At 49.8% G+C, this 18,681-nt stretch overlaps 3 protein-coding genes across 4 annotated transcripts in view; 1 reads left to right on the top strand and 2 right to left on the bottom strand.

Annotated features, from left to right (window-relative positions):
- RALGDS (ral guanine nucleotide dissociation stimulator) overlaps positions 1-3,401 on the top strand; it is a gene marked incomplete in the record, with an annotated part of 19,919 nt that extends 16,518 nt beyond the window's left edge. Inside the window, 4 exon segments of the mRNA XM_021413584.1 lie at positions 272-473; positions 677-1,036; positions 1,177-1,291; positions 1,379-3,401. Of these exon segments, the coding sequence (XP_021269259.1) occupies positions 272-473; positions 677-1,036; positions 1,177-1,291; positions 1,379-1,554 (853 nt within the window).
- Positions 4,243-11,529, bottom strand: GTF3C5 (general transcription factor IIIC subunit 5). Of its 2 annotated transcripts, none has more exons than XM_021413592.1 (11): positions 11,333-11,529; positions 10,841-11,051; positions 10,424-10,622; positions 9,273-9,468; positions 8,683-8,787; positions 8,082-8,196; positions 7,311-7,391; positions 6,932-7,029; positions 6,253-6,335; positions 5,824-5,966; positions 4,243-4,876 (listed from the first exon to the last, which is right to left on the bottom strand). In XM_021413592.1, exons 2-11 carry the CDS (start codon positions 10,953-10,955, stop codon positions 4,719-4,721), a joined length of 1,293 nt encoding a protein of 430 aa, XP_021269267.1. In that variant the 5' UTR covers positions 10,956-11,051; positions 11,333-11,529; the 3' UTR covers positions 4,243-4,718. The 2 variants fall into 2 exon arrangements, with proteins under 2 accessions (XP_021269267.1, XP_021269266.1); XM_021413591.1 differs by having other exon boundaries at positions 11,254-11,436.
- LOC110406745 (bile salt-activated lipase-like) lies at positions 13,776-18,579 on the bottom strand (the record flags this gene model as incomplete). Its single annotated transcript, XM_021413589.1, is given in 10 exon segments — positions 13,776-14,042; positions 14,526-14,723; positions 14,881-15,084; positions 15,630-15,816; positions 16,249-16,366; positions 16,710-16,817; positions 17,120-17,250; positions 17,343-17,540; positions 18,076-18,198; positions 18,429-18,579. Coding segments are annotated over 10 exon segments (1,605 nt in total), but the record flags the coding sequence as incomplete, so codon positions are not given.

Raw genomic sequence — 18,681 nt, 5'->3', positions numbered from 1 at the left:
AGCAGGGCTGTGCTGCTGCTGGTGCACTGAGAAGCTGCAGAGAGAGCTGAAGCCTTTGTCTCTCCCCCAGCTATGGGCTGTCGTGTGAGATTGAGCCACTGTCCGAGTCGGCCAGCAACACGCTGAAGGCGAAGAAGAACACAGGCATCATCAAGCGATGGAGCGAGTGAGTCTGTTCGTCCCAGCGGGATGCGGGTTGGAGGCAAGGGCCAGCACCATCATGTCCTTCCCTGGGCCTGCTCCCTCCTCACCCTCCCCTCTCTCCCTGCAGCCGGCAACCAGCCAGCACTGAGCCCTGTGCCAGTGGCAGTTCCCACTCCAAGTCCTTCGACCAGCTCAAGTGTGGGCAATACCTGTGCAGCGGGGATGCCACCGACTCGGTCAGCGTCACCTCTGCCGGCTCCAGCAGCTCCGACGTGGAGGAGATCAACATCAGCTTCATCCCCGAGTCCCCTGACTGCCAAGAGAAGAAGGTACGGAGCAGCTTGCAGGGCTCCTGAGGCTGGTGCTCCCCTCAAGAGGGGATGGCCCCCGTCTCGCCTTGGGGCTGGGGAGCTGGGGCTGCTTCTGCCCTGCTGGAGCGAGGGAGGCCCCTGCTCTTTGTGGTGGAGCTGGGCTTGCCTTGGCACAGCAGGGTCTGGCAGCTTTGGTGGCTGTATGTCCCCCACTGGTGCAGGGCAGTGAGATCCCTCTGGCCTCCCTCCCCCAGCACTCGTACACCCCGTCTGTGGCTGATGGAGAAGCTAAACCTACTGTGTCCTCCGCATCCCCTCTCCTCCCTGCCCTCCAGTTCTGGGAATCCACCTCTCTCTCCTCCCTGGACACGTCGGGCATCGGCTCGGGCTCCAGCAGTGCCTCGTCCTCCTCCGTCTCCTCCACGCCAGTGACAGCATCCCGCACTCACAAGCGCTCCGTCTCCGGCATCTCCAGCTACTCGTCCCTCTCGCTGCCCCTTTACAACCAGCAGGTCGACGATTGCTGTATCATCCGTGTCAGCCTGGCTGTGGACAACGGCAACATGTACAAGAGCATCCTGGTTAGCACCCAGCACCCGCGTCAGTTTTGGGATGGGGAGGCTCGTCACGCTTGGATGCGGGCATGTCTCACACATATGGAGGTGGGGGATTCGGCACCATTTTGTGTTAAATGGTGGTTAACTATGCTGTGTGCTCATAGGTGACTAGCCAGGATAAGACACCGGTCGTTATTCGCAAGGCCATGGCCAAACACAACTTGGACGGGGACCGGCCTGAAGACTACGAGCTCGTTCAGATCATCTCAGAGGAGAGAGGTGCGTATGAGGGGTGGGATTCTCTCCCGGCCTGGGCTCTGGGTGGGAGCAAGCTGCTCAGCTGACTCCATCCTTGATCCCTCCCAGAGCTGAAGATCCCCGACAACGCCAACGTCTTCTACGCCATGAACTCCGCCGCCAACTATGACTTCGTGCTCAAGAAGCGGGGTTTCTCCAAGGGGGTGAAGATCAAGCACGGCTCCAGCTCCACCCTGCCCAGGATGAAGCAGAAAGGCCTGAAGATCGCCAAAGGCATCTTCTAGCCTCAGCCCCACTGCCACCCCTCACCGACGGGGCCTTGGAGGCAGGCTGTAGCCGGGCCTGGTGCCGCCGGCAGGGCCAGGAACGACGCTCACCCGCACCGAGAGCTGCTTTGGCACCCGGCGGCCCTTCCGCCTCTCTCTGCACAAGCTCCCGTTTCAATCAGGTCTTTTTTTTTTTTCTACACAGGAAGGCAGCGGGAAGGGGGGGGGAAATCTCTCTCTCTTTTAGTTTTAATTTTAAACCTTCCACGGTGCGACACTCGTCCAGCCGCCAGCCTGCCCAGAGCAGGAGCCCGCCTCTCTGCCGTAGGTGCCTTGTGTCCGCGCGAGCCGGGGAGCGGTGGCTTGGAGGGGCCCTTTGCAAGGAGCACACACGAGCCACTGCCACGCGAGCTGGGACGGGCGCTCCCCTTCTCGGCACTGGTTTACCTCCACGTCCTTCCCCGGATCACCTGGCATTGCCACCACCGCCTGTGCGTGCCCTGGGAGAAGCCGTGCTGGAAAGGATGCGGCCCCACAGCCGGTGCCTCGTGGACAAGGGTTGCTGTCGATGACTGGAAGCCTCCGCGTGGTCTCGCTCCTCTCCCCGATCCAGCCGCCGGCCCCCGTTCAAACCTGCACCAAAGATCAAATGCCAGTGTCCCTTCTGCAGGCGGGGGAGCTTTGCATGCATCCCCGTGCCCCCAGAGCTGCCAGCCGAGCCAGGAGGAGGAGGAGGAGAGCGGACTGCTGTCCGAATTTGTGTAAATAGAGACCTCGTGTCTGCACGGGCGGGCAAGGAGTCAGAGAGCTCGGGGTGCTCCGGCTGCCACCGCCTGACCCACAGAAAGTGCCACTCACCTTGGGCTTTAACCAGACTTTTTCCAACACTGACCATGGGAGAAGCAGCGATGAGACTTCTTTTGTATAAAACAAACAAACAAAAAAGTTTACTGATTTTTTTTTTTTTTTGCAATATTTATTGGTTGTAAATAGAAGAGATGAACTTGTACATTTTACTAACCCAGAGCCCCCCCTCCCCTGCCCTGCAGCCCAGTCCCTCTCCTGTCCCCCCCTATTTAAGGCTGCTGGGAGGGATGCTCACAGCAGCAGTGTCGCTCTGCCCTGCTCACACGGCGCTGACCCCTCTGGGCTCCCCCCTCTCTTGTTTCTTTACCACTCGACGCTCGAGCAGGGGCAGAGATGCTTGTTTTAACGACTGTAGGAAACACTAACCAAAAGGGGGAGCTTTATTTTTTTTCTTTTTGCCCCTGGACCTGCTGGCTCCATCACGTTTTGAGCGCTTCCTCCCAGCACATCTTTTGTTTCCTGTCTGTCCGTGCTGCTGGGTGGGAGGAAACGTGTTCCCTGGCTCCAGGAGAGGGGCTGGGATGCAGCGACACCGCACGGCGACACTCGGAGGCCCAGGGCTGGTGGCAGGACCGGGTGGAGAGAGGCTGCTTGTTTACGAGCACGGCTGGCATGAGTTCTGCCAGCCCTCTGTCCCCTTGGCTGGCATCGCCTGGGCCACCACGCCCACACTGCACATGATGGGAGCCCTTGGCACCCTGACGCAGGGGCTGCCTCCTGCCTCCCACCCCACCCGGAGCCTGGCCCCTGCCTTTGGGTGCCAGCACCCCTGGGCCTCCCCCTGGCTCCATGCTGCTCTGTGCCTACCAGCTCCTGCCCACCCCTCTGCCCCTCTCCCCTCCCCTCCTGCTGATGTCCTCTGGAAGCCCAGCATCCCCGGAGGGGACTGGCTGTACCATATGTATTTTGTACCACTTCAGTGAAGGAGCACACTGCCCAGTGTGACTTGTACACAGCAATGTAATTAGACTTTGCAATAAAATACCGATCCTCAAACATCCCTGCCCTAAAGCAGGGGTTGTCCTGTCTTCCTGAACTGCTGGCCTACTCCTAGAGGAAGGGGAATGGATCTGATTGTGGAGGTGGTGCTTGAGCCTGTTACTGTATGGTAACCGTGCTGAGCTTTGTTTTGTGCTTGAATGAAGAAACAAGGCTTTTTTGTTTGCAGGACCAGTGCCTGATCTCAAGTAACCCTCTTCATGGGAATCTGTGCTGTTGGGACTGGTGCTTTTTCTGGTAGCATCAATGTGACATCTCATTTACTAGTCTACCTCTTTTCGTATTTGCAATGGCTGTAAGAGCAAATGCAACATTGGTCCCTATGTTAGGGAGACAGTACTCTGCTTTGGTTTGAGATATTCTTCCTTCAGTGTTCAAGGGCTCATTTCCTAGTATGGCCTGCATGTTTATTTTTTATAATTGCACAGACTTCAGTGGAAATTGCCTGGATGGTGTAGTGCCTCTGGCTACATAGATTACTTTAAAGCTGAGTTTTTTGAAAATGAAAGGACTATTCTGTACACACAGAGCTGTTAGTGACATTTCCTGCTAAGTCAGAATTAAGTATCCAAGTAACTGCAGTCTTCCCAGACAGAAGAATTGCAAAAATAGCTGGGAAATAAGTAAACCCTGACACAAGAGATTTCTGGTTTCTTTGGCCTTAGGCTAGCTGTTGGTAACAAGCTTGGCTTCAGGTGTTTTCCTAGCATTTCTGAGAGTGTTTATCCTTGGTGCCTGATAATACCTTACCTGGAAGTAGAGTGCCCACAGCATTAGAACATATTATCAGCTACTAATGATAAACCTTCCACTTGTAACACACTGGGGAACGCACAAGACTTAGAACGTGCCAGCAGTTCTTTAATTTCTATAACTGAATGGTAACCTCTTCAGGCCATTTTTTTATTTTCCACATGACCGTCACCCCAGACATGCTATATTTCTTACAGAGAGATTTGGGAACACAGTTTCTCCTGTTTTAAGGTGTATTGCCAGCTGGTTTTGATTCTCTTTTCTTGGAGCCTGTTGAGCTGCTGCAGTAAACACCAGCTGGAGCCTGGCAAGAAACCTGTTATCTCCATGGTGGCAATGTTCTGAAGGCTTATTATCCCACAGTTATAAAAATGTGGGCAATGGCATCTGAACATCAAAAATGACAGCCATCAGCAGGCACCACAGTCAGTGCAGACAGGTAGCTGGCACCTTAGTGCAAGTTCTGCTCTCACACACCCTGTGTATGGTTGCTGAACCATCAGCATTGAAGGAACAAGAGCCAAGAAGATTCTGTCCAACAGCAGTGAGACTCCTCACTGAGTTCACACATAGTCTAGAATTTCTGTTTCCATTTCGTTTTCACTCCCATCAGAAGGCTTGAAGTCTTCTTCTTCCTCCTCTTCATCATCCTCATCCTCTCCAGATTCATATGCCAGCTGTTCTTTGCCATCTTCACTGCTTGTTGTACTTGAGAAAAGAGCTTAATTAGGAAGAAAGAAAGGAAGTCACAATGATGCATCTCTCAGCGCAACCTGGATAACTTTGCAGTAGGGCTCATAAAACAATGAGAGAAAGGCAGAAGCCTGAGGATCACAGTTAAGGTTGCACATCTTAATAGAATTAAAAAAAAAAACAAACAAACAAAAAAATCCATTTTCATACCCTAGAAGTGCTAGCAGAACAGTAGCAGATCTGCACCATCATGTCTCCTCTCCTAACTGATTCTGACCTAATACACTGGGATATTGATTTGGCCCAGCATCATGCAAGAATAATGTCCTCACTGCTTGTTTATAAGTTATATGCCATCAATAAAAAGAAATGCTAAGTCATGGCCTGAAACAGTGATTGAGCACCTGGTGGGAAGGCAGGGCCAACCCAGATGAGCTCAGGTGTATGCAATGCACCTGAGTGACCAGAAGGAGTGAAGCCAGGATCCACCCCTTTCCCCAACCTCATTTAAGGGTTGGCAATGGAGGTGAGGGTATCTTGCTAGAGATCCCTGCATACCTGAGGCCTTCTCAAGGTAAGCAGTCTTTTTTTCCTGTGTTTCTGTGTCCATGGCTGCTGCATTTGGGCTTATCCTCACTTGATGCAGCCTAGGACTTTGCCACCCCACTATTATCGCTGTATTTTCCATCATGTTATAGAGTTACAAACCTGAAGGCTGTGATACTGGAATAGTGAAAAAGAACACCTCTACTTTTAGCTATTCCCAGTCTCCACCCCATGTCATGTGGCAGGACAACAGCCTCAGCTCTCACACTGTGATGCACTAGAACGCAGGGAATGCCAGAGGTGGTGAACATAGCAATGCTACTTCCCCAGCACTGGCAGCAAGATCCTAATGTAGTCTAAAATGTCTCAATGTTATCGGGTAGGTGGTAATACACTGTTCAGTACTTTCAGGTTCAGAACCATCCGTACCAGGTCTTGTGGATCTGATTATCTGCTTTATCATCAGGGACATGGTATCTCTCAGATCATCACTAGTCTTTGGAAGGCACCATCCATCCCGCTCCGTGCATTCTGACTCTGAACCATCATTCCGATGGATGATTTTTTGTAGGCTAAAAAGCAACAAAAAGAAGGTGAAATATTACCCTTCTACACTCAGATGTAGGCTTCAAATAAGACAGACTGTGGCTTACTTCTCTTTCCTTGAGTGGGAAAGAATATTTGGTTATTCACCTGTCATATGAGAAAGGAAGTTTATGTGAGAAGTCTGTTCTGTTTTTATTCAGAAGCCAAATACCTCTTAAGTTCCTGGGCAAGGAGAGTGAGAGTAATGAAGTGGATATAAACAGGTTTTGAAATCTCGTTCTAACAGAGGACTCAGCTGGCAGTGTGTAATACCTTTCCACATTCAAGTCACAGAGTTGATAGAACATCTGCCGATACGGGGGTAAGGCTCCTTCTCGGAAAATGTAGATGGATTCCTAAGAGGAAAGATGGAAGGGATTTAATGTGCATTCTGAGGTGTAACAGGGCAACTCTGGTGTAATTGTCAAGTACTGAGTAAACAACAAGCCACTTCCTGCACAAATCTGTCCCAAGTCAAAAAACACTTAGTATCCAAGCTACAGCTTCATTAGTAGCTTGTTACTGTGTATCAGTAGACTGTAGGTTTTGTTCTAGCAAAAAGGGAAAAAAAAAAAAAAAAAACAACAGACTGCTATTTCAATATTTATTTTACCCTGCTCAAGTCTGCAGGATGACCTGATAAACACATGGCAATGTTTTGCACTTCACTGCCCTTTAAGTTCTCCAGTTTTCTCAACTGAAACAAAATGCTCATCGCGTTTAAGGCTAGAGGCAAGAGTACCAATCCCATGTAAGAAACACATTCATGGAACAGCAGGTGAAGTTCTGCAGTGACATGTTCAGCTAGCAGTTCTCTGGGTAAACTTGTGACCTTCAACTCGTTCATGTCTCAAAGAGAAACCTGTACCCTTAATGAATTCCAAAACAGGAAACACTTCCTCCCTTTTCACTATGCTATTTCAAGATTGTGGTGAAAGAGAGTAATGCTTACCTTCAGTTTATACCTGCTGGAGGCAGGCTTTTTTGCACCAGATGCACCAGAAGTACCAAGTCCCTGCTTCAAATCGTGTACACTGACTGTATGACTTACTGAAAGACAACAGAGACCTGATTAGGGACAATTTTGCTGTGGCATTGTACTGTTGCTTCCCAGTGTTGATCCAGCTTGGCTGCTCAGCAAAAAGCAGATCAGCTCAGCAACTGAGCATGCATTGCTGATTCTTCAGAGATCTTACTGGACAGCAAATCAGTCATGGATAGGTGTGAGTTCTAATTTTGGCTCAGCTGGAGCACAGGAGGACTTTTCACTACCTAAAAGTAGGATCAAAGAAACAGAAGAGCCAGACACCCCTTCTGCTGGCATGACATACCTGGCTTTTTGACAGTGATGGGCAGACTGTAGTTATACGTGCTGCGTTTTGCTTTCACTGGCATATCATTAGGGGTGTAACCTAGAGGTGAGAAAAGAAAGCCAATAATGAACTGAGGACAAGCATCCCACAGAATATGCCTAGCTCAGTAACAGAAGTGCTGGACTAGTGTGTGAAATGAAGGCTGATTTTTTTTTGGGGGGGGATACACTGTTTTTTTTTGGGGGGGGATACACTGATTTCTGCAAGTTGAAGAGAGGTATCAGATAAAATCTTTTTGGCTGGAAAGATGGGAAGATGTGATCTGACCATAGTAACTAGATGACAGCTCTCTCAAGCACTTGTTATATGACTTCAGAAAGTGCTTTCCCTCAACTTGCTCTCTGCAAAATCAGAGCAAAGGAACCCTATGTACCACAGCCTGAGACCTGCTGTCCTGCACATGCAAGTAACAGAATATACTGCTTAGTGCCTCCCCTGAGCAAGAGTGAAGATGGCCTGCTGACACACACTTGGGCTTTGAATACATGGAGGAGGAAAGACAGCGAGATGTTTGTAAGGTTTGGAATGTGCCAAATGAGGAAAGAAATACCGCTTAATCTCCTTTCAAGTTTGTTTTGTTTTATGGAAGAACTACAGGAAGGAATGAAATCAAAAGATGCACCCTCCATCACAGCAGACAGAGCAAAACAGTTTAAAAACAAGCAAAAATAAAAACGACAAGGATTAACCAGGCAGAATAGATGGTCTCTGTGGGTCGGACCCTTTTACCGTATTTCATTCCACAGCGAATTCGGAAATCCAGTACTTGATAAATCTTTGCTTCAGGGTGTTTTCTAGGGTCATACCCAAACTTAACCCATAAGCTCCTCCAAGGACCTGTTATCTGTGTAAACAAACGGGGGACAAGTTGCAAATGTAGTTGTGTTGCAGTCTCTTAGAAAATTCTAATGTTTTCCTGCATTGTCCAAATACATTTCTTTACCAGTTCCTTTATCACTTTCTACAACCAGTATTTACACACCAAAAATTGGGCAGTCAAAGTACTGAAGCCCAAATATTTGCGTGCCTTTAAAAATAACCTGCGAGGTCACAAGAATCTGTTTGGAAAAAATCTGCTATCATTGCCAGATGGACAATCAATTTGAGAGTCTGATCGAACTGCAAAGTAGACAAGATCCAACGGAGCAACAGCTACTGAATCCTCCATGGTTATAACTTCTGTTCAAGAGGAAGGTTTGCTTTCCATCTTCCTCTTACATTGCATTAAGCTCAGATAGGACCTCAGAAACTGTAGAGTGCAAGGAACATGCAGGTGATCCACCCTTGCTGGCTGCCTTAGACAGGAACAAGAGCAGATACACAGACTTACCATGTAGTAGGCCAAACACGGCAACAGAAGTTTCAGCTTGTCTGGATGGACACTGATATTTGCTTTAACTGCATTCCGAGACCAGACTGGACGAACTTCAAAGAGCTAAAATAATATATAATAATTTCAGATACATGCCCCTCATTCAATTTCCTGGCATGATGTTGTCATGCCTTAACAAATTTGTATCCCACCAGTTATTTACAAGGGGAACTGCAGCTGTTCTGGTCACCAAATATTCTGGTATCCTGGGCAGAATATGCCAGTATAGCCCCCCTCATTTGAGAGATTAGAGAACAGGAAAAACCAAACTTTTTTTTTTGTTAAGGTTACAGAGGACAGCCGACAGTGAATGGGAATCGAACCCAATGGCCTGGATTCAAAATCCTGGTGTAATTCAAGGCCACACCATACTAACAGTTTTATACACAGAACTTCACATGGCATTCACAAAACCTATAGAGGAGCCAGCAAGTAGTTAGGGTCACAGCCATCTGCTGGGAAGTCAAAGAAAAGGGCTGCATGCAGTCTTTTCCTACACAGCATGCCAGGGCTGAGTGCCCAGCCCAGCTCAGGAACATGGCACGTACTTTTCTCAGCTCTTCCTCCACTTTCCTATCCACAGGATTGGTGCACACTTTCTTCCAGGCCTGTGCAGCAGCATCCAGTGGTTTGGTTGGGACTTCTTCATCATCAAAGTTCACAAAGATGGCGTTGTTGGGGCGCCGGGCCCTGCTGAGGCCAATGAGGTTCTCAGCTGACACCTGGGGATTGTTGTAGCCATCCCTACAAGACAGGGCGGAGGACTGGGTTTGCTTTCTGCCAGTGGCACGCACAGGCATGTGGCTTTCATGGGAACATGCAAAAATGAAGGTTATTTGCCAGATGTCTGAGGAGAAGGGATCAAACTGCATGAGCAGTGGGTTTTACTTTGGCCCCAGCTCCTTGTGGATTTTGGAATCCCGTACTTTGCGATTGAAGACTTTTGTGACACACTGAGGAAGGGAACTTCCAGTTAAAAAAACAACATCAAAATGGCCAAGCTACCTCCAGTTGCCTGATGAAAGAGATCCCCTGTACTACCCAAGAGAAACTCCCCAGGCAGTGGATTACTGATTTGTACGACATGGATTTGTTGCACAAAAGGCTGCACGCTCTGTCTTTGCTCCACTGTAATGCCTGGAGTTCAGCAGAGTACAGGGACAACATAAGATGGAAATGCAGTTAACAAGGTTTTTTTTTTTTCCTCTAAATGCTGATAAAGGAGCACAGTGGGAAGAATGAAAGCTGTTTCTTGTGGGAGACCTCACAGATTGTTCTTCTGGTGTAAGTAATCAGGGGCCTGGAGGGGACAGATCCAGCGAATGTGGTCAGAGAAACATATGGCCTTGATTCTGCATAGTCTCCACACAGCTCCAGCCCATGGGAAGCAGGCAGAAATACACACTCATGTATCCCGTGCTACGTTTAGTTTCCTGCAGGAAGAGGTATAATATTCTACTAAAACTAATGAAACGTAAAAACGATGTATCTAACACTGTCCTGATGCTTCAAGAGCATAGATCCTATAACAGCATTGATGTCAGAATGGATTAGATCCATTTCCATATGATGAAAAATGTAACCTTAACTTGAAGATTTGTCTGTTAGAAGTATATATCAAACTAGAAAAATGTGTCACTGTCTTCCCTTTCACAAAGCAACACGGATTATTTATTATATCACGAGAAAGGGCACTAACCGGTGTTGGACATCTGGCCGATAATAATAGTCAACAGGAGTGTCCAGACGTGAGAAAATTGGTGGAGGGATGTACAGAGGTAATTCCCTGTTGAAAAATTCTTCCTTCTCTGGTTTACGCATGAGGACTTTATCATACATGGAGGTTTGTTTGCCGTCAGGACCAGAGTGCATCGCTAGGTACTGGAAATCTGACATTCCTATGGGAAACAAAAGTTAGAACACTGTGAGGTGTATTGTGGAGATAATATTTCTCTCAGCACTCTGCTTTCAGGAGCAGGAGTCTGGTAAGTCTATGCAAAGGTTTATATGGAAAGGTGGCCATAACAAGAGATCTGATTTCCATTCCAGTCTTAAAAGGAAACCTTTCCCTTTCCCATCAGTCTTTATGCCCTGAGGACAGAAATACAAGCGTTACCTTGAAATTTGTAAACCGTTGTGACGATCCCAATAATTTCCATTTCAAACTGGACTTCCTGCTCCTCTGCGCCCAACCGCTTCTTCCTGCTCCTCCTCTTCACCTTGAGCAGCATGGCCGAGGCGGGGAAGCGGTTGGCACACACGGGATGGCAGTAGGGGTCCTTGGGGCGGAAATACAGCTCCAACCTTTTGCCGGGGTCCGCGTAGATCTGTGTCGGAGATGGCACGGTTGTTAGCACGCTGTTCCCTGCCCGCTCAGCGCCCCGGACCGTGCCCAACACCCTCACCCCACCCCAGACCCGGAGGGGCCTTCCCGCCAACTCCAGCACCGCGCTGAGGGCCGCCCCGATCCCACGCGCGCCCTCGCGGGCCCACCTCCCTCACACACGGCCTCTTCCGGCAGCCCCTCACCCGCGACACCCCTTCCTCTCCTCCCAGTGTCCGCAGCATCGCGCCGACATCCCGCACCAGCCCCGGGTACTCCACGCACACCAAGCGCGGCGCGCTGGGCAGCTCCAGCAGCCCCGAACCACGCTCCCCGCGCGGCTCCTCCGCCGCCATCGCTCCCTGGTCCCTCCCCGGGGCCGCCCGGAGCCGCAGCACAATGGTTCCGCCGAGCGACGGTTCCGGGCCGAGCTGACGCGCCGCCCTCTGCTTCCACAGCGCCCCGTGCGTAAAGAATGGAGTATGGCCGTTCTTAAGAGATAAAAGGAGGCTCTGGCTGCCGTGCTGTTCTGTGTGCTCTTCTCCCTTGCGCAGATCGCTGGGACGGCCGAAGGGAAAGGCTGTGAGACACACGGCTGCACCCAGAGGAAACAAACTGCTGCGGCAGTTGCATGGCAGGAGATTGTGGCTTGGCGGCTGTTTTATGGGTTCTACTTGCTTGGAGAAACAGAGAGAGGGACTTTGTCAACTCCCTGGGGGATGTATGTGTGAAGAATGTGAACCAGGCAGCAGGGGAGGGGGAAGAGCTAAAATGATGTTTTTGCAAGCAAAAAGTCCCACTGGCTTCACCTCACAGACGAGCTAGGGTATGCTTGGACAGGTAGATAAGCAGAAAGCAGGAGGCTCGAGTGTCAAAATTAGGGAAATGGATGGGGCAGACATGATAAATGCTTACAAAACTAGCAGACATCAGGTGGTAGCAAATTATCAAGTGATAATGGGAGAGAGATGGCAACCATTGGATAGATTGTGAACCTGGAGTACTCAACAAGGAAACGGCAGGAATTCTTAGTGTTGGGGGATACGGGATATAAGGCTGTGGTGTGTTTTTGGCCGTGCACTCCTGCTTGCAGGGCACCCCCCATTGCAATTGCCAATTAAAACTTTTTCACAAGAGATCCGGTTTCCAAAAAATCATTTGAGTAATTTCTTCCCCCGCCCCCCCATCCAGGATGGCTGGGCTGAATTTACCAACTGGCAATGGGCCGCTCTCGTAGCGCCCCCTGGCGGGCACGGCGCGCACTGCAGCGGAGCGGAGCCGTGTCCCTTTCTCTCCCCGCTTCCCGCTGACGCCCGGCTCCTTCTTTTGCAGGGAGGGCTGATCAACTTCGAGAAGAGAAGGAAGGTGAGAGTTTGCACAGCTGGGTGGCGGGAGGAGGCTGGCGTTGTGCGAGCCCAGGCTCTGCCGCTCTCTTTGGAGTTGCTCTTTGCTGCGGTGTTCTTTATTTTGGGGGGGGGGGATTCTGGTCCTTCCTAGGCGTCTCGGTGCATGGGGCTGGGCTGTTTGCAGGGGGCTGTGGGGCTGCAAACACAGGGGGTCTGACCGGCTCCGTTGGCTGCAGGAGTTTGAAGTGATCGCCCAGATCAAGCTGCTTCAGTCGGCCTGCAACAACTACAGCTTCACTCAGGAGGACCATTTTGTGGACTGGTTCCACAGCCTGGAGCGGCTCAGCGAGGCGGAGAGGTGAGTGCGAGCAGGGCTGTGCTGCTGCTGGTGCACTGGGAATCTTCCCAGATAGAGGACTTTTGAAAGCAGCTGGTAGATAGGGGTACTCTGGCACAGGTGACTTCTGGTTTCTCTGGCCTTGGGCTTCGTGTTGGTAGGAAGCATGGCTTTGAGTGCTTCTCTGCACATTTTTAAGAATATTTTCAGTGTTTGTTCTTGGTGACTACTAATGCCTGAGCAGAAATTCTTGCCCAACAGCGGAGTGCCTGCAGTGTCTCTCCTTTTCTCCTAGTTCCCTGCTTGCATTACATTTGTAAGACCTCAGATATCCTTGAACTTCCTTTTCATTCCCCGCCTAGCAAATTTGATTGCGCTCACTCGACAATGAAAAATTACTAAGTGGAAACAGATAAAGGGTAAATAGCCTTTGATACAGCTGCCAGGGTGCTGTGCACCAGGGCTGCCTGCAGCTGGCCAGGGGCATGGGGAGAATGCTGGTATGGGACAAGGTTGTGAGCATCCACGGTGCTGTAAAATTGGGAATAGCTCCAGGCACAAATCCTGGGTGACAAATCCTGATCCTCTCCTTGCTTCCTCGGTTCAGAGCTGTAGCTCACAGCCCAGCTTGGCTGTTGCGAAACAGAGACTTGTGGCCATAAACCAATGCAGAATAACCTCCTTGCATTTTTTTTAGTTAACTGGGCAACAGTTCTCTAAGAGATTTGTTTCCATACATTACAACTGTAATTGTCTATGAGATGTTTGTTATTAGAGTGGATGATTAGAATGTGGCAATATCCTGAGGTCCAGATCAGGATTGGGTCTGTCCTGCTAGGGGTCACACAAGGAACAAGGAAAAACAAACCTCAAGCCAAAAAGCTGGCAGAGCCTGCTAGCCATGGCACTGATGCATCAGCAGCTTAACTGAGCCACTGCTGTCAGGGGAACACACTTTGCCCAGAGACTAGCTGCCATTTCCTGCCTAACTGTAATGTTAGGGAGAAAACTGTGGAATGACAAAGACATTCAGAAGCCAAAATCCCTCAGTTGCAAGCAAGCCTTTAATGAACTTGGTCTGCCTTTAAAAGATGGTTTTGCTTGGGTTTTCAGCTGCTCCACAGTCTAGGATGTGTTGGCAACCTGAGGCAGTTTCAGATAGACTGAATTCCAGTAGTTCACATATTGGGTTCTCAGATTCTGCTTCAGTGAATTATCATTCATTTTGTTGTTGATTTCCAGGTAGTAACCACCCTCACTGGTGTAGGGCAGCCAGGTAACGGGCACCTCTGAATTCCCGTTGTTGGGGTCGCTGCAAAAAAAGAAATAGAAGTTTAGTTTATCAGGGCAGATTTGTGTTCTCTGGGGATCTTATCTGTGCTCAAGTGAGGCTTTAAGTGAGTGCAAGGAGAGAGCTTGAAATTGAGACAAGTGATAGCAATTCTGCCTGCTAGGAGCAACTTGCCAACCTGCATTCTCCTCCTTTGGTCCCTGCTAGCATGGCCCTGGCTACACACTACAAACTTAACTCCTGTCCGAACTCTAGGGCTCAGAAAGAAACCTCATCATTAAGTTTAAGCAGAGGGCACAGGTTCTGAAAATGCTTCTGCTGTTCCCAGGTGTTCTCTGGATGAGGAAGGCCCAGAGCAAACTCTGCTCTGGAAGGCACAGAGCCAGGTTTGCAAAAGTATGGAGGGCACCCTGCTTTTGAGAATTGCTTCTGAGAAGTTAATAGACAAAAGCAGCACGTTGAAGTGCTGCAGCAAGCCCCAAAGGTGGAACCAGAATCACTTACCCAGTCCTGGCAAAATTGGTCCAATAAGCAATCATGGCAGAAGAGACAGTCCTGTGCTTGGGCAGGTAGCCTAGAGGGGTGGCAAAGGGTTTCCCAAACACGTACTGCAGGTCATCAGCGTGGTCTGCCCCTACCCAGCTTGGGTAGATGGGCATTCGAGATGGCTGGGAGAACAAATAGCTGTATGTCTTGCCACTCCTGGGGAAATAAAATAGACTTGATAAGCAAGTGAAAAGCAGGAAAGGGAGTGTGGATTCATAGCTATGCTCCAAACATTGGCAGAACCCCTTGTGCTGGGAGTAGCATTTTGGTTCCCAGACAAGCTTTAGGCTCCTACCAATGCTGTGCTCCTCACCGGGCATTCTGATGGTGCAGGTTTAGTGTCCACTGCGTGGGAATCAGGAAAATGTAGTCAGTAGCCAGGTCCACCACTGTTATCTTCATTTCTTTTTGCTCTGGGTTGTCACCCCATGACTCAGTGTAGAGATCATATGTCAAGTTGGCTCCTCTCTCACCCCTGTCTGCAGTAAGTCCTTTGACCAAGTTATAGACATCGCTCCTGAAAAGACAAGAGGTATCGCTAATTATGGACCAGCAGAGGAAGGATGGAGGAAGATGAAGAGGAGTGTGGAAGTTGTCCCAGCTCTCTTTGATGTCCACATCCAACCCCTGTGGTTGGCAACAGTTTGGTGAAGTAAAAGCCAGGAGTTTCAGTCCAGGTCTTAGATGGAGAGCACATGATCCACAACTTTCTCAGCAGAACGGCCTGGGTTCCAAATGGGCCATAAGCTCTTTCAGTCCTGAAAGAGGGGTCTGATGGGTCAGGCACCCAGCATTTCTGCATGAACGTGCTCCACAGAGAGAGCATCGGGGCTGCCAAGATTGCCACTACTTCTGAGTTTAGGGGCATCTTAAAGATATTTGGGAAGGCTTCCCCGCTAAACTAGTTATTTCTCTTGAAGGCTTTGTGCTTGGCAACATGTGCTCTGGGCACCCCAGCTTGGAGTGGCATCCTGTGCTGAAGATAGTGCCCCTTCCAGTCCTTGATGTTTGGGGAATATGTTAAAGTTCCTCTCGATAAGGGTTTTAGGAATGTCCTCTTACGCAGTGATTTTCTCAAGTGGACGATTGATAGCAGGCAAATCAATGCTAGCAAAGAAATGTCCGTCCATGTTATTGACCCCAGCAATGTAGTCAATGTCAGCAGCATTGGCAAAGAGGTTCTCTGGCATGTCAGGGAGGAAGTCTCCATCAACAACAGGAGTGATGGAGAGTGAATGAACCACAGGACCTGCAACAGGAGGCAAAACCAGAATCTGTTAGGAGCATGGAAAAAGCAGATGTGTGGCCTGGCATATCTTAGTGCTTAAGGAAAAAAATAGAGGGATATTCTCAGTTACTGTTTGTTGTTCCTGTTTGTAAGCTGTGTTCTGGAATTGCTCTTGCTGCTTTCATGAAACATTGAGAAACAGAAAGCTACTTGTTCTGGAGCCAAGGCACAACCCTTGGACAACTGATCTGCCACCACTGCCATTGCACAACCAGCAGCATTTACTCAGCAGACTGTGCACCTGTCTGTGGAAGGGTGACTGCAAAATCTGTCATTGTTGTCTCCTTTCTGAACGACACCGCTTAAATACTTCTGGCAATCACTCCAGTACCCCTTTGAAGGCTCAGTGAACCTTCTGTGCATGGAGGACACGGCGTAGGCTGGGAGACTTACCAGGCAGGGAGCGCAGTTCCAAGTGGTAGGCCATTGTCAGGGCTTTGGGGTCAGAGACACGGAGGCAGTTAGCCAAGACCGTGGTGTTGTCTGTGGGGCAGCCCACCTGCCCTCCAACCTGCAGAAGGAAAGAGAGAGAAAGCTCGCGGCATTATTCTCTGAAGCCAGGCTTCATTCCCAGCTTCCCAGAGGAGAGGTTGGTTTTAATCTCCAAGATGCATGTTTCCAAAGCTCTGTGTTTGGTGGCATGACTCCTGATAAATCCCCTACTTGCTATGCTCTTCTCTATGAAATCCCTTATTTTTTTGTACCCGCAAGTAAGACCTTAGCTTCAGAATTATTGCTGCCTGGAGTGACACAGACACGATCCAGCCAGCCCAGGTAGATGTGCAAGCCACTAACTGTCCCATGTGTCAGCCTCCCTCTGTGGGTTGGGGTCCCTCTGCAGAGGTGCACGTTACCTTTTTAGCCCAAGTGAGTGGGTCCTTTTGGATGGCCCAGCCACACAGACTGACACCGCTTTGGCTGATGGCTCTCTTGAAGAGACCTGCATTCTTTGGGGACAGTATCTGCAGCACAAAATAGAAACAGGAGGGTTTCATTAATGAAATCGAGAAGAAAGAATTACATGCCAGACCTGGCCGATTCCCCTCACAACTTGTACACAAGGTCCAGGGAAATAGCCAGCTCTTGTGATACTTAACAGACTCAGTAGTTAAAGTTAAAAGGTGATATGGTGAAAAGGAGAGAAGAGGAGGAGAGCAAGGGGGCATGGCATGCATGGAGGAAAGCATCAGAGTGTCAGGGGGCTGTTTTGCCCATTTGCAGAAATGAGAAGCATCTGTAGTGTGGTCTAACAAGGACAACAGACCTGCAGGGAGACACTAGTGGCACCAGCTGACTCCCCAAAGATGGTGATGTTGTCCGGGTCGCCCCCAAAGGCCTTGATATTCCTCTTCACCCAGGCAATAGCCATGTGCTGGTCCTTCAGCCCGTAGTTCCCTGAGCAACAGAGGGCACCCACCATTCAGTCAGGGCACAGCCGAAGGTGGGGTGCTGTGGGAGGGTCCGCTAAGAGGAAGCAGCTGTGGTACCTGGCATGTTTGAGTCTCCAGTGCTGAGGAAGCCCAGGGGCCCCACACGGTAATTGAGGGTCACCACAATCACGTTGCCCCGCACGGCGATCTCCTCGCCATCGTAGAGGTAGTTGTCAAGGAAATTGGCTCCTTGACCCCCTCCAAAAAGGAAGGCACCGCCATAGATCCAGACCATCACTGGCAAGTTGGTGGAGACTAGGAGATGAGGAGGAAAAGTGGCGTGAACCACTACACAGCCAGAAGGTGCTGCCTACCTCCATGCCCGTTCACTGAGCATTGCTCCACTTGGGCACGGACCAAAACCTCTTGGGGCTGATACAAACGCCCCTTCCTTCATTGTCATCTTACTCCCACTGCAGGTAAAGCATTCCCAGGACAGCAAATCTGTACAAGCTATTCCTATTTGCTGACATCCCCTACAAATTATTCTCTTTTCTTGACAAGAACTTCTGTATAACCACTAGGTTTGTAGGACAATCATTTGTCCAGAAAGGGTTTTCTTCACTTCAAGGGCATGATGCTTTGTGATAGCCTATGGCCAAGAAAATTTCTGCTCTGTAGAAGAGGCTGAAACTCTCAGTGGGATGCAGCTGAGGAGCAGTGGCTGAAATCTCTCCTACCCTTCCCACTGAAAATCAGTGCTTCTGTGGTTGCCCATTATGGGAACATAGCTGTGGAGGGATGCTCCAGAGCAGTTTATCTCCTCCTCGGGTCTCTGACAAACACATACCCTCTCTCTTCCCTTGAGGGATCCAGATGTTCAGATAGAGACAGTCCTCTTTCCCACGAACATCAGTTTGTGTAAGCGTCGACTGCATGCAGCGATTTTTAAATGTTTTTGCTTTCAGTGTTCCTGAGAGAAGAAAAGGAATACAACAGGTCCTGGTTAGAGGTGTCAGCTCTTTTAGTTGCAAGCTCTGTCCATCCATCTTTCCCTTTAAGTCCAGCAGAGGCAGCAAAGCCTCCCCAGCCACTGCTACTGGAACTGAGGGAGTGGGACCCTTTCCTGTGTGAACTAGCTCCGGTCAACAACGGACTAAGGAGACAGAAGTTAAACAACATAAACCCAACACTGGATCTTACCTTCCCAGCCAGGATGAGGCTGGGGGTCTTGCAGAGTCTCTGGTGGGGCAGCAAAAGGGATCCCTCTGAAGATATCAACATAGCTCCCAAAGAGTCCCCGTCGTTTACTCTCGCCTTCCACAAAACCTCCCTCGGTGTACACCACTCCCAGCTAAACGTGGCACCATTGGGAAGAAAGTAAATCCATTGCAGTCTTTCACAGATGAGGCTTCTCATGTTGCCAACACCCACACCCTCCCCTGGCTGGAGGATC

This window comes from Numida meleagris, chromosome 16, assembly GCF_002078875.1.
Source record: "Numida meleagris isolate 19003 breed g44 Domestic line chromosome 16, NumMel1.0, whole genome shotgun sequence".
Lineage (NCBI taxonomy): Eukaryota > Metazoa > Chordata > Aves > Galliformes > Numididae > Numida > Numida meleagris.
Note: the sequence above shows the minus strand (reverse complement) of the source record. Positions and strands in the feature narration are given on the sequence as shown.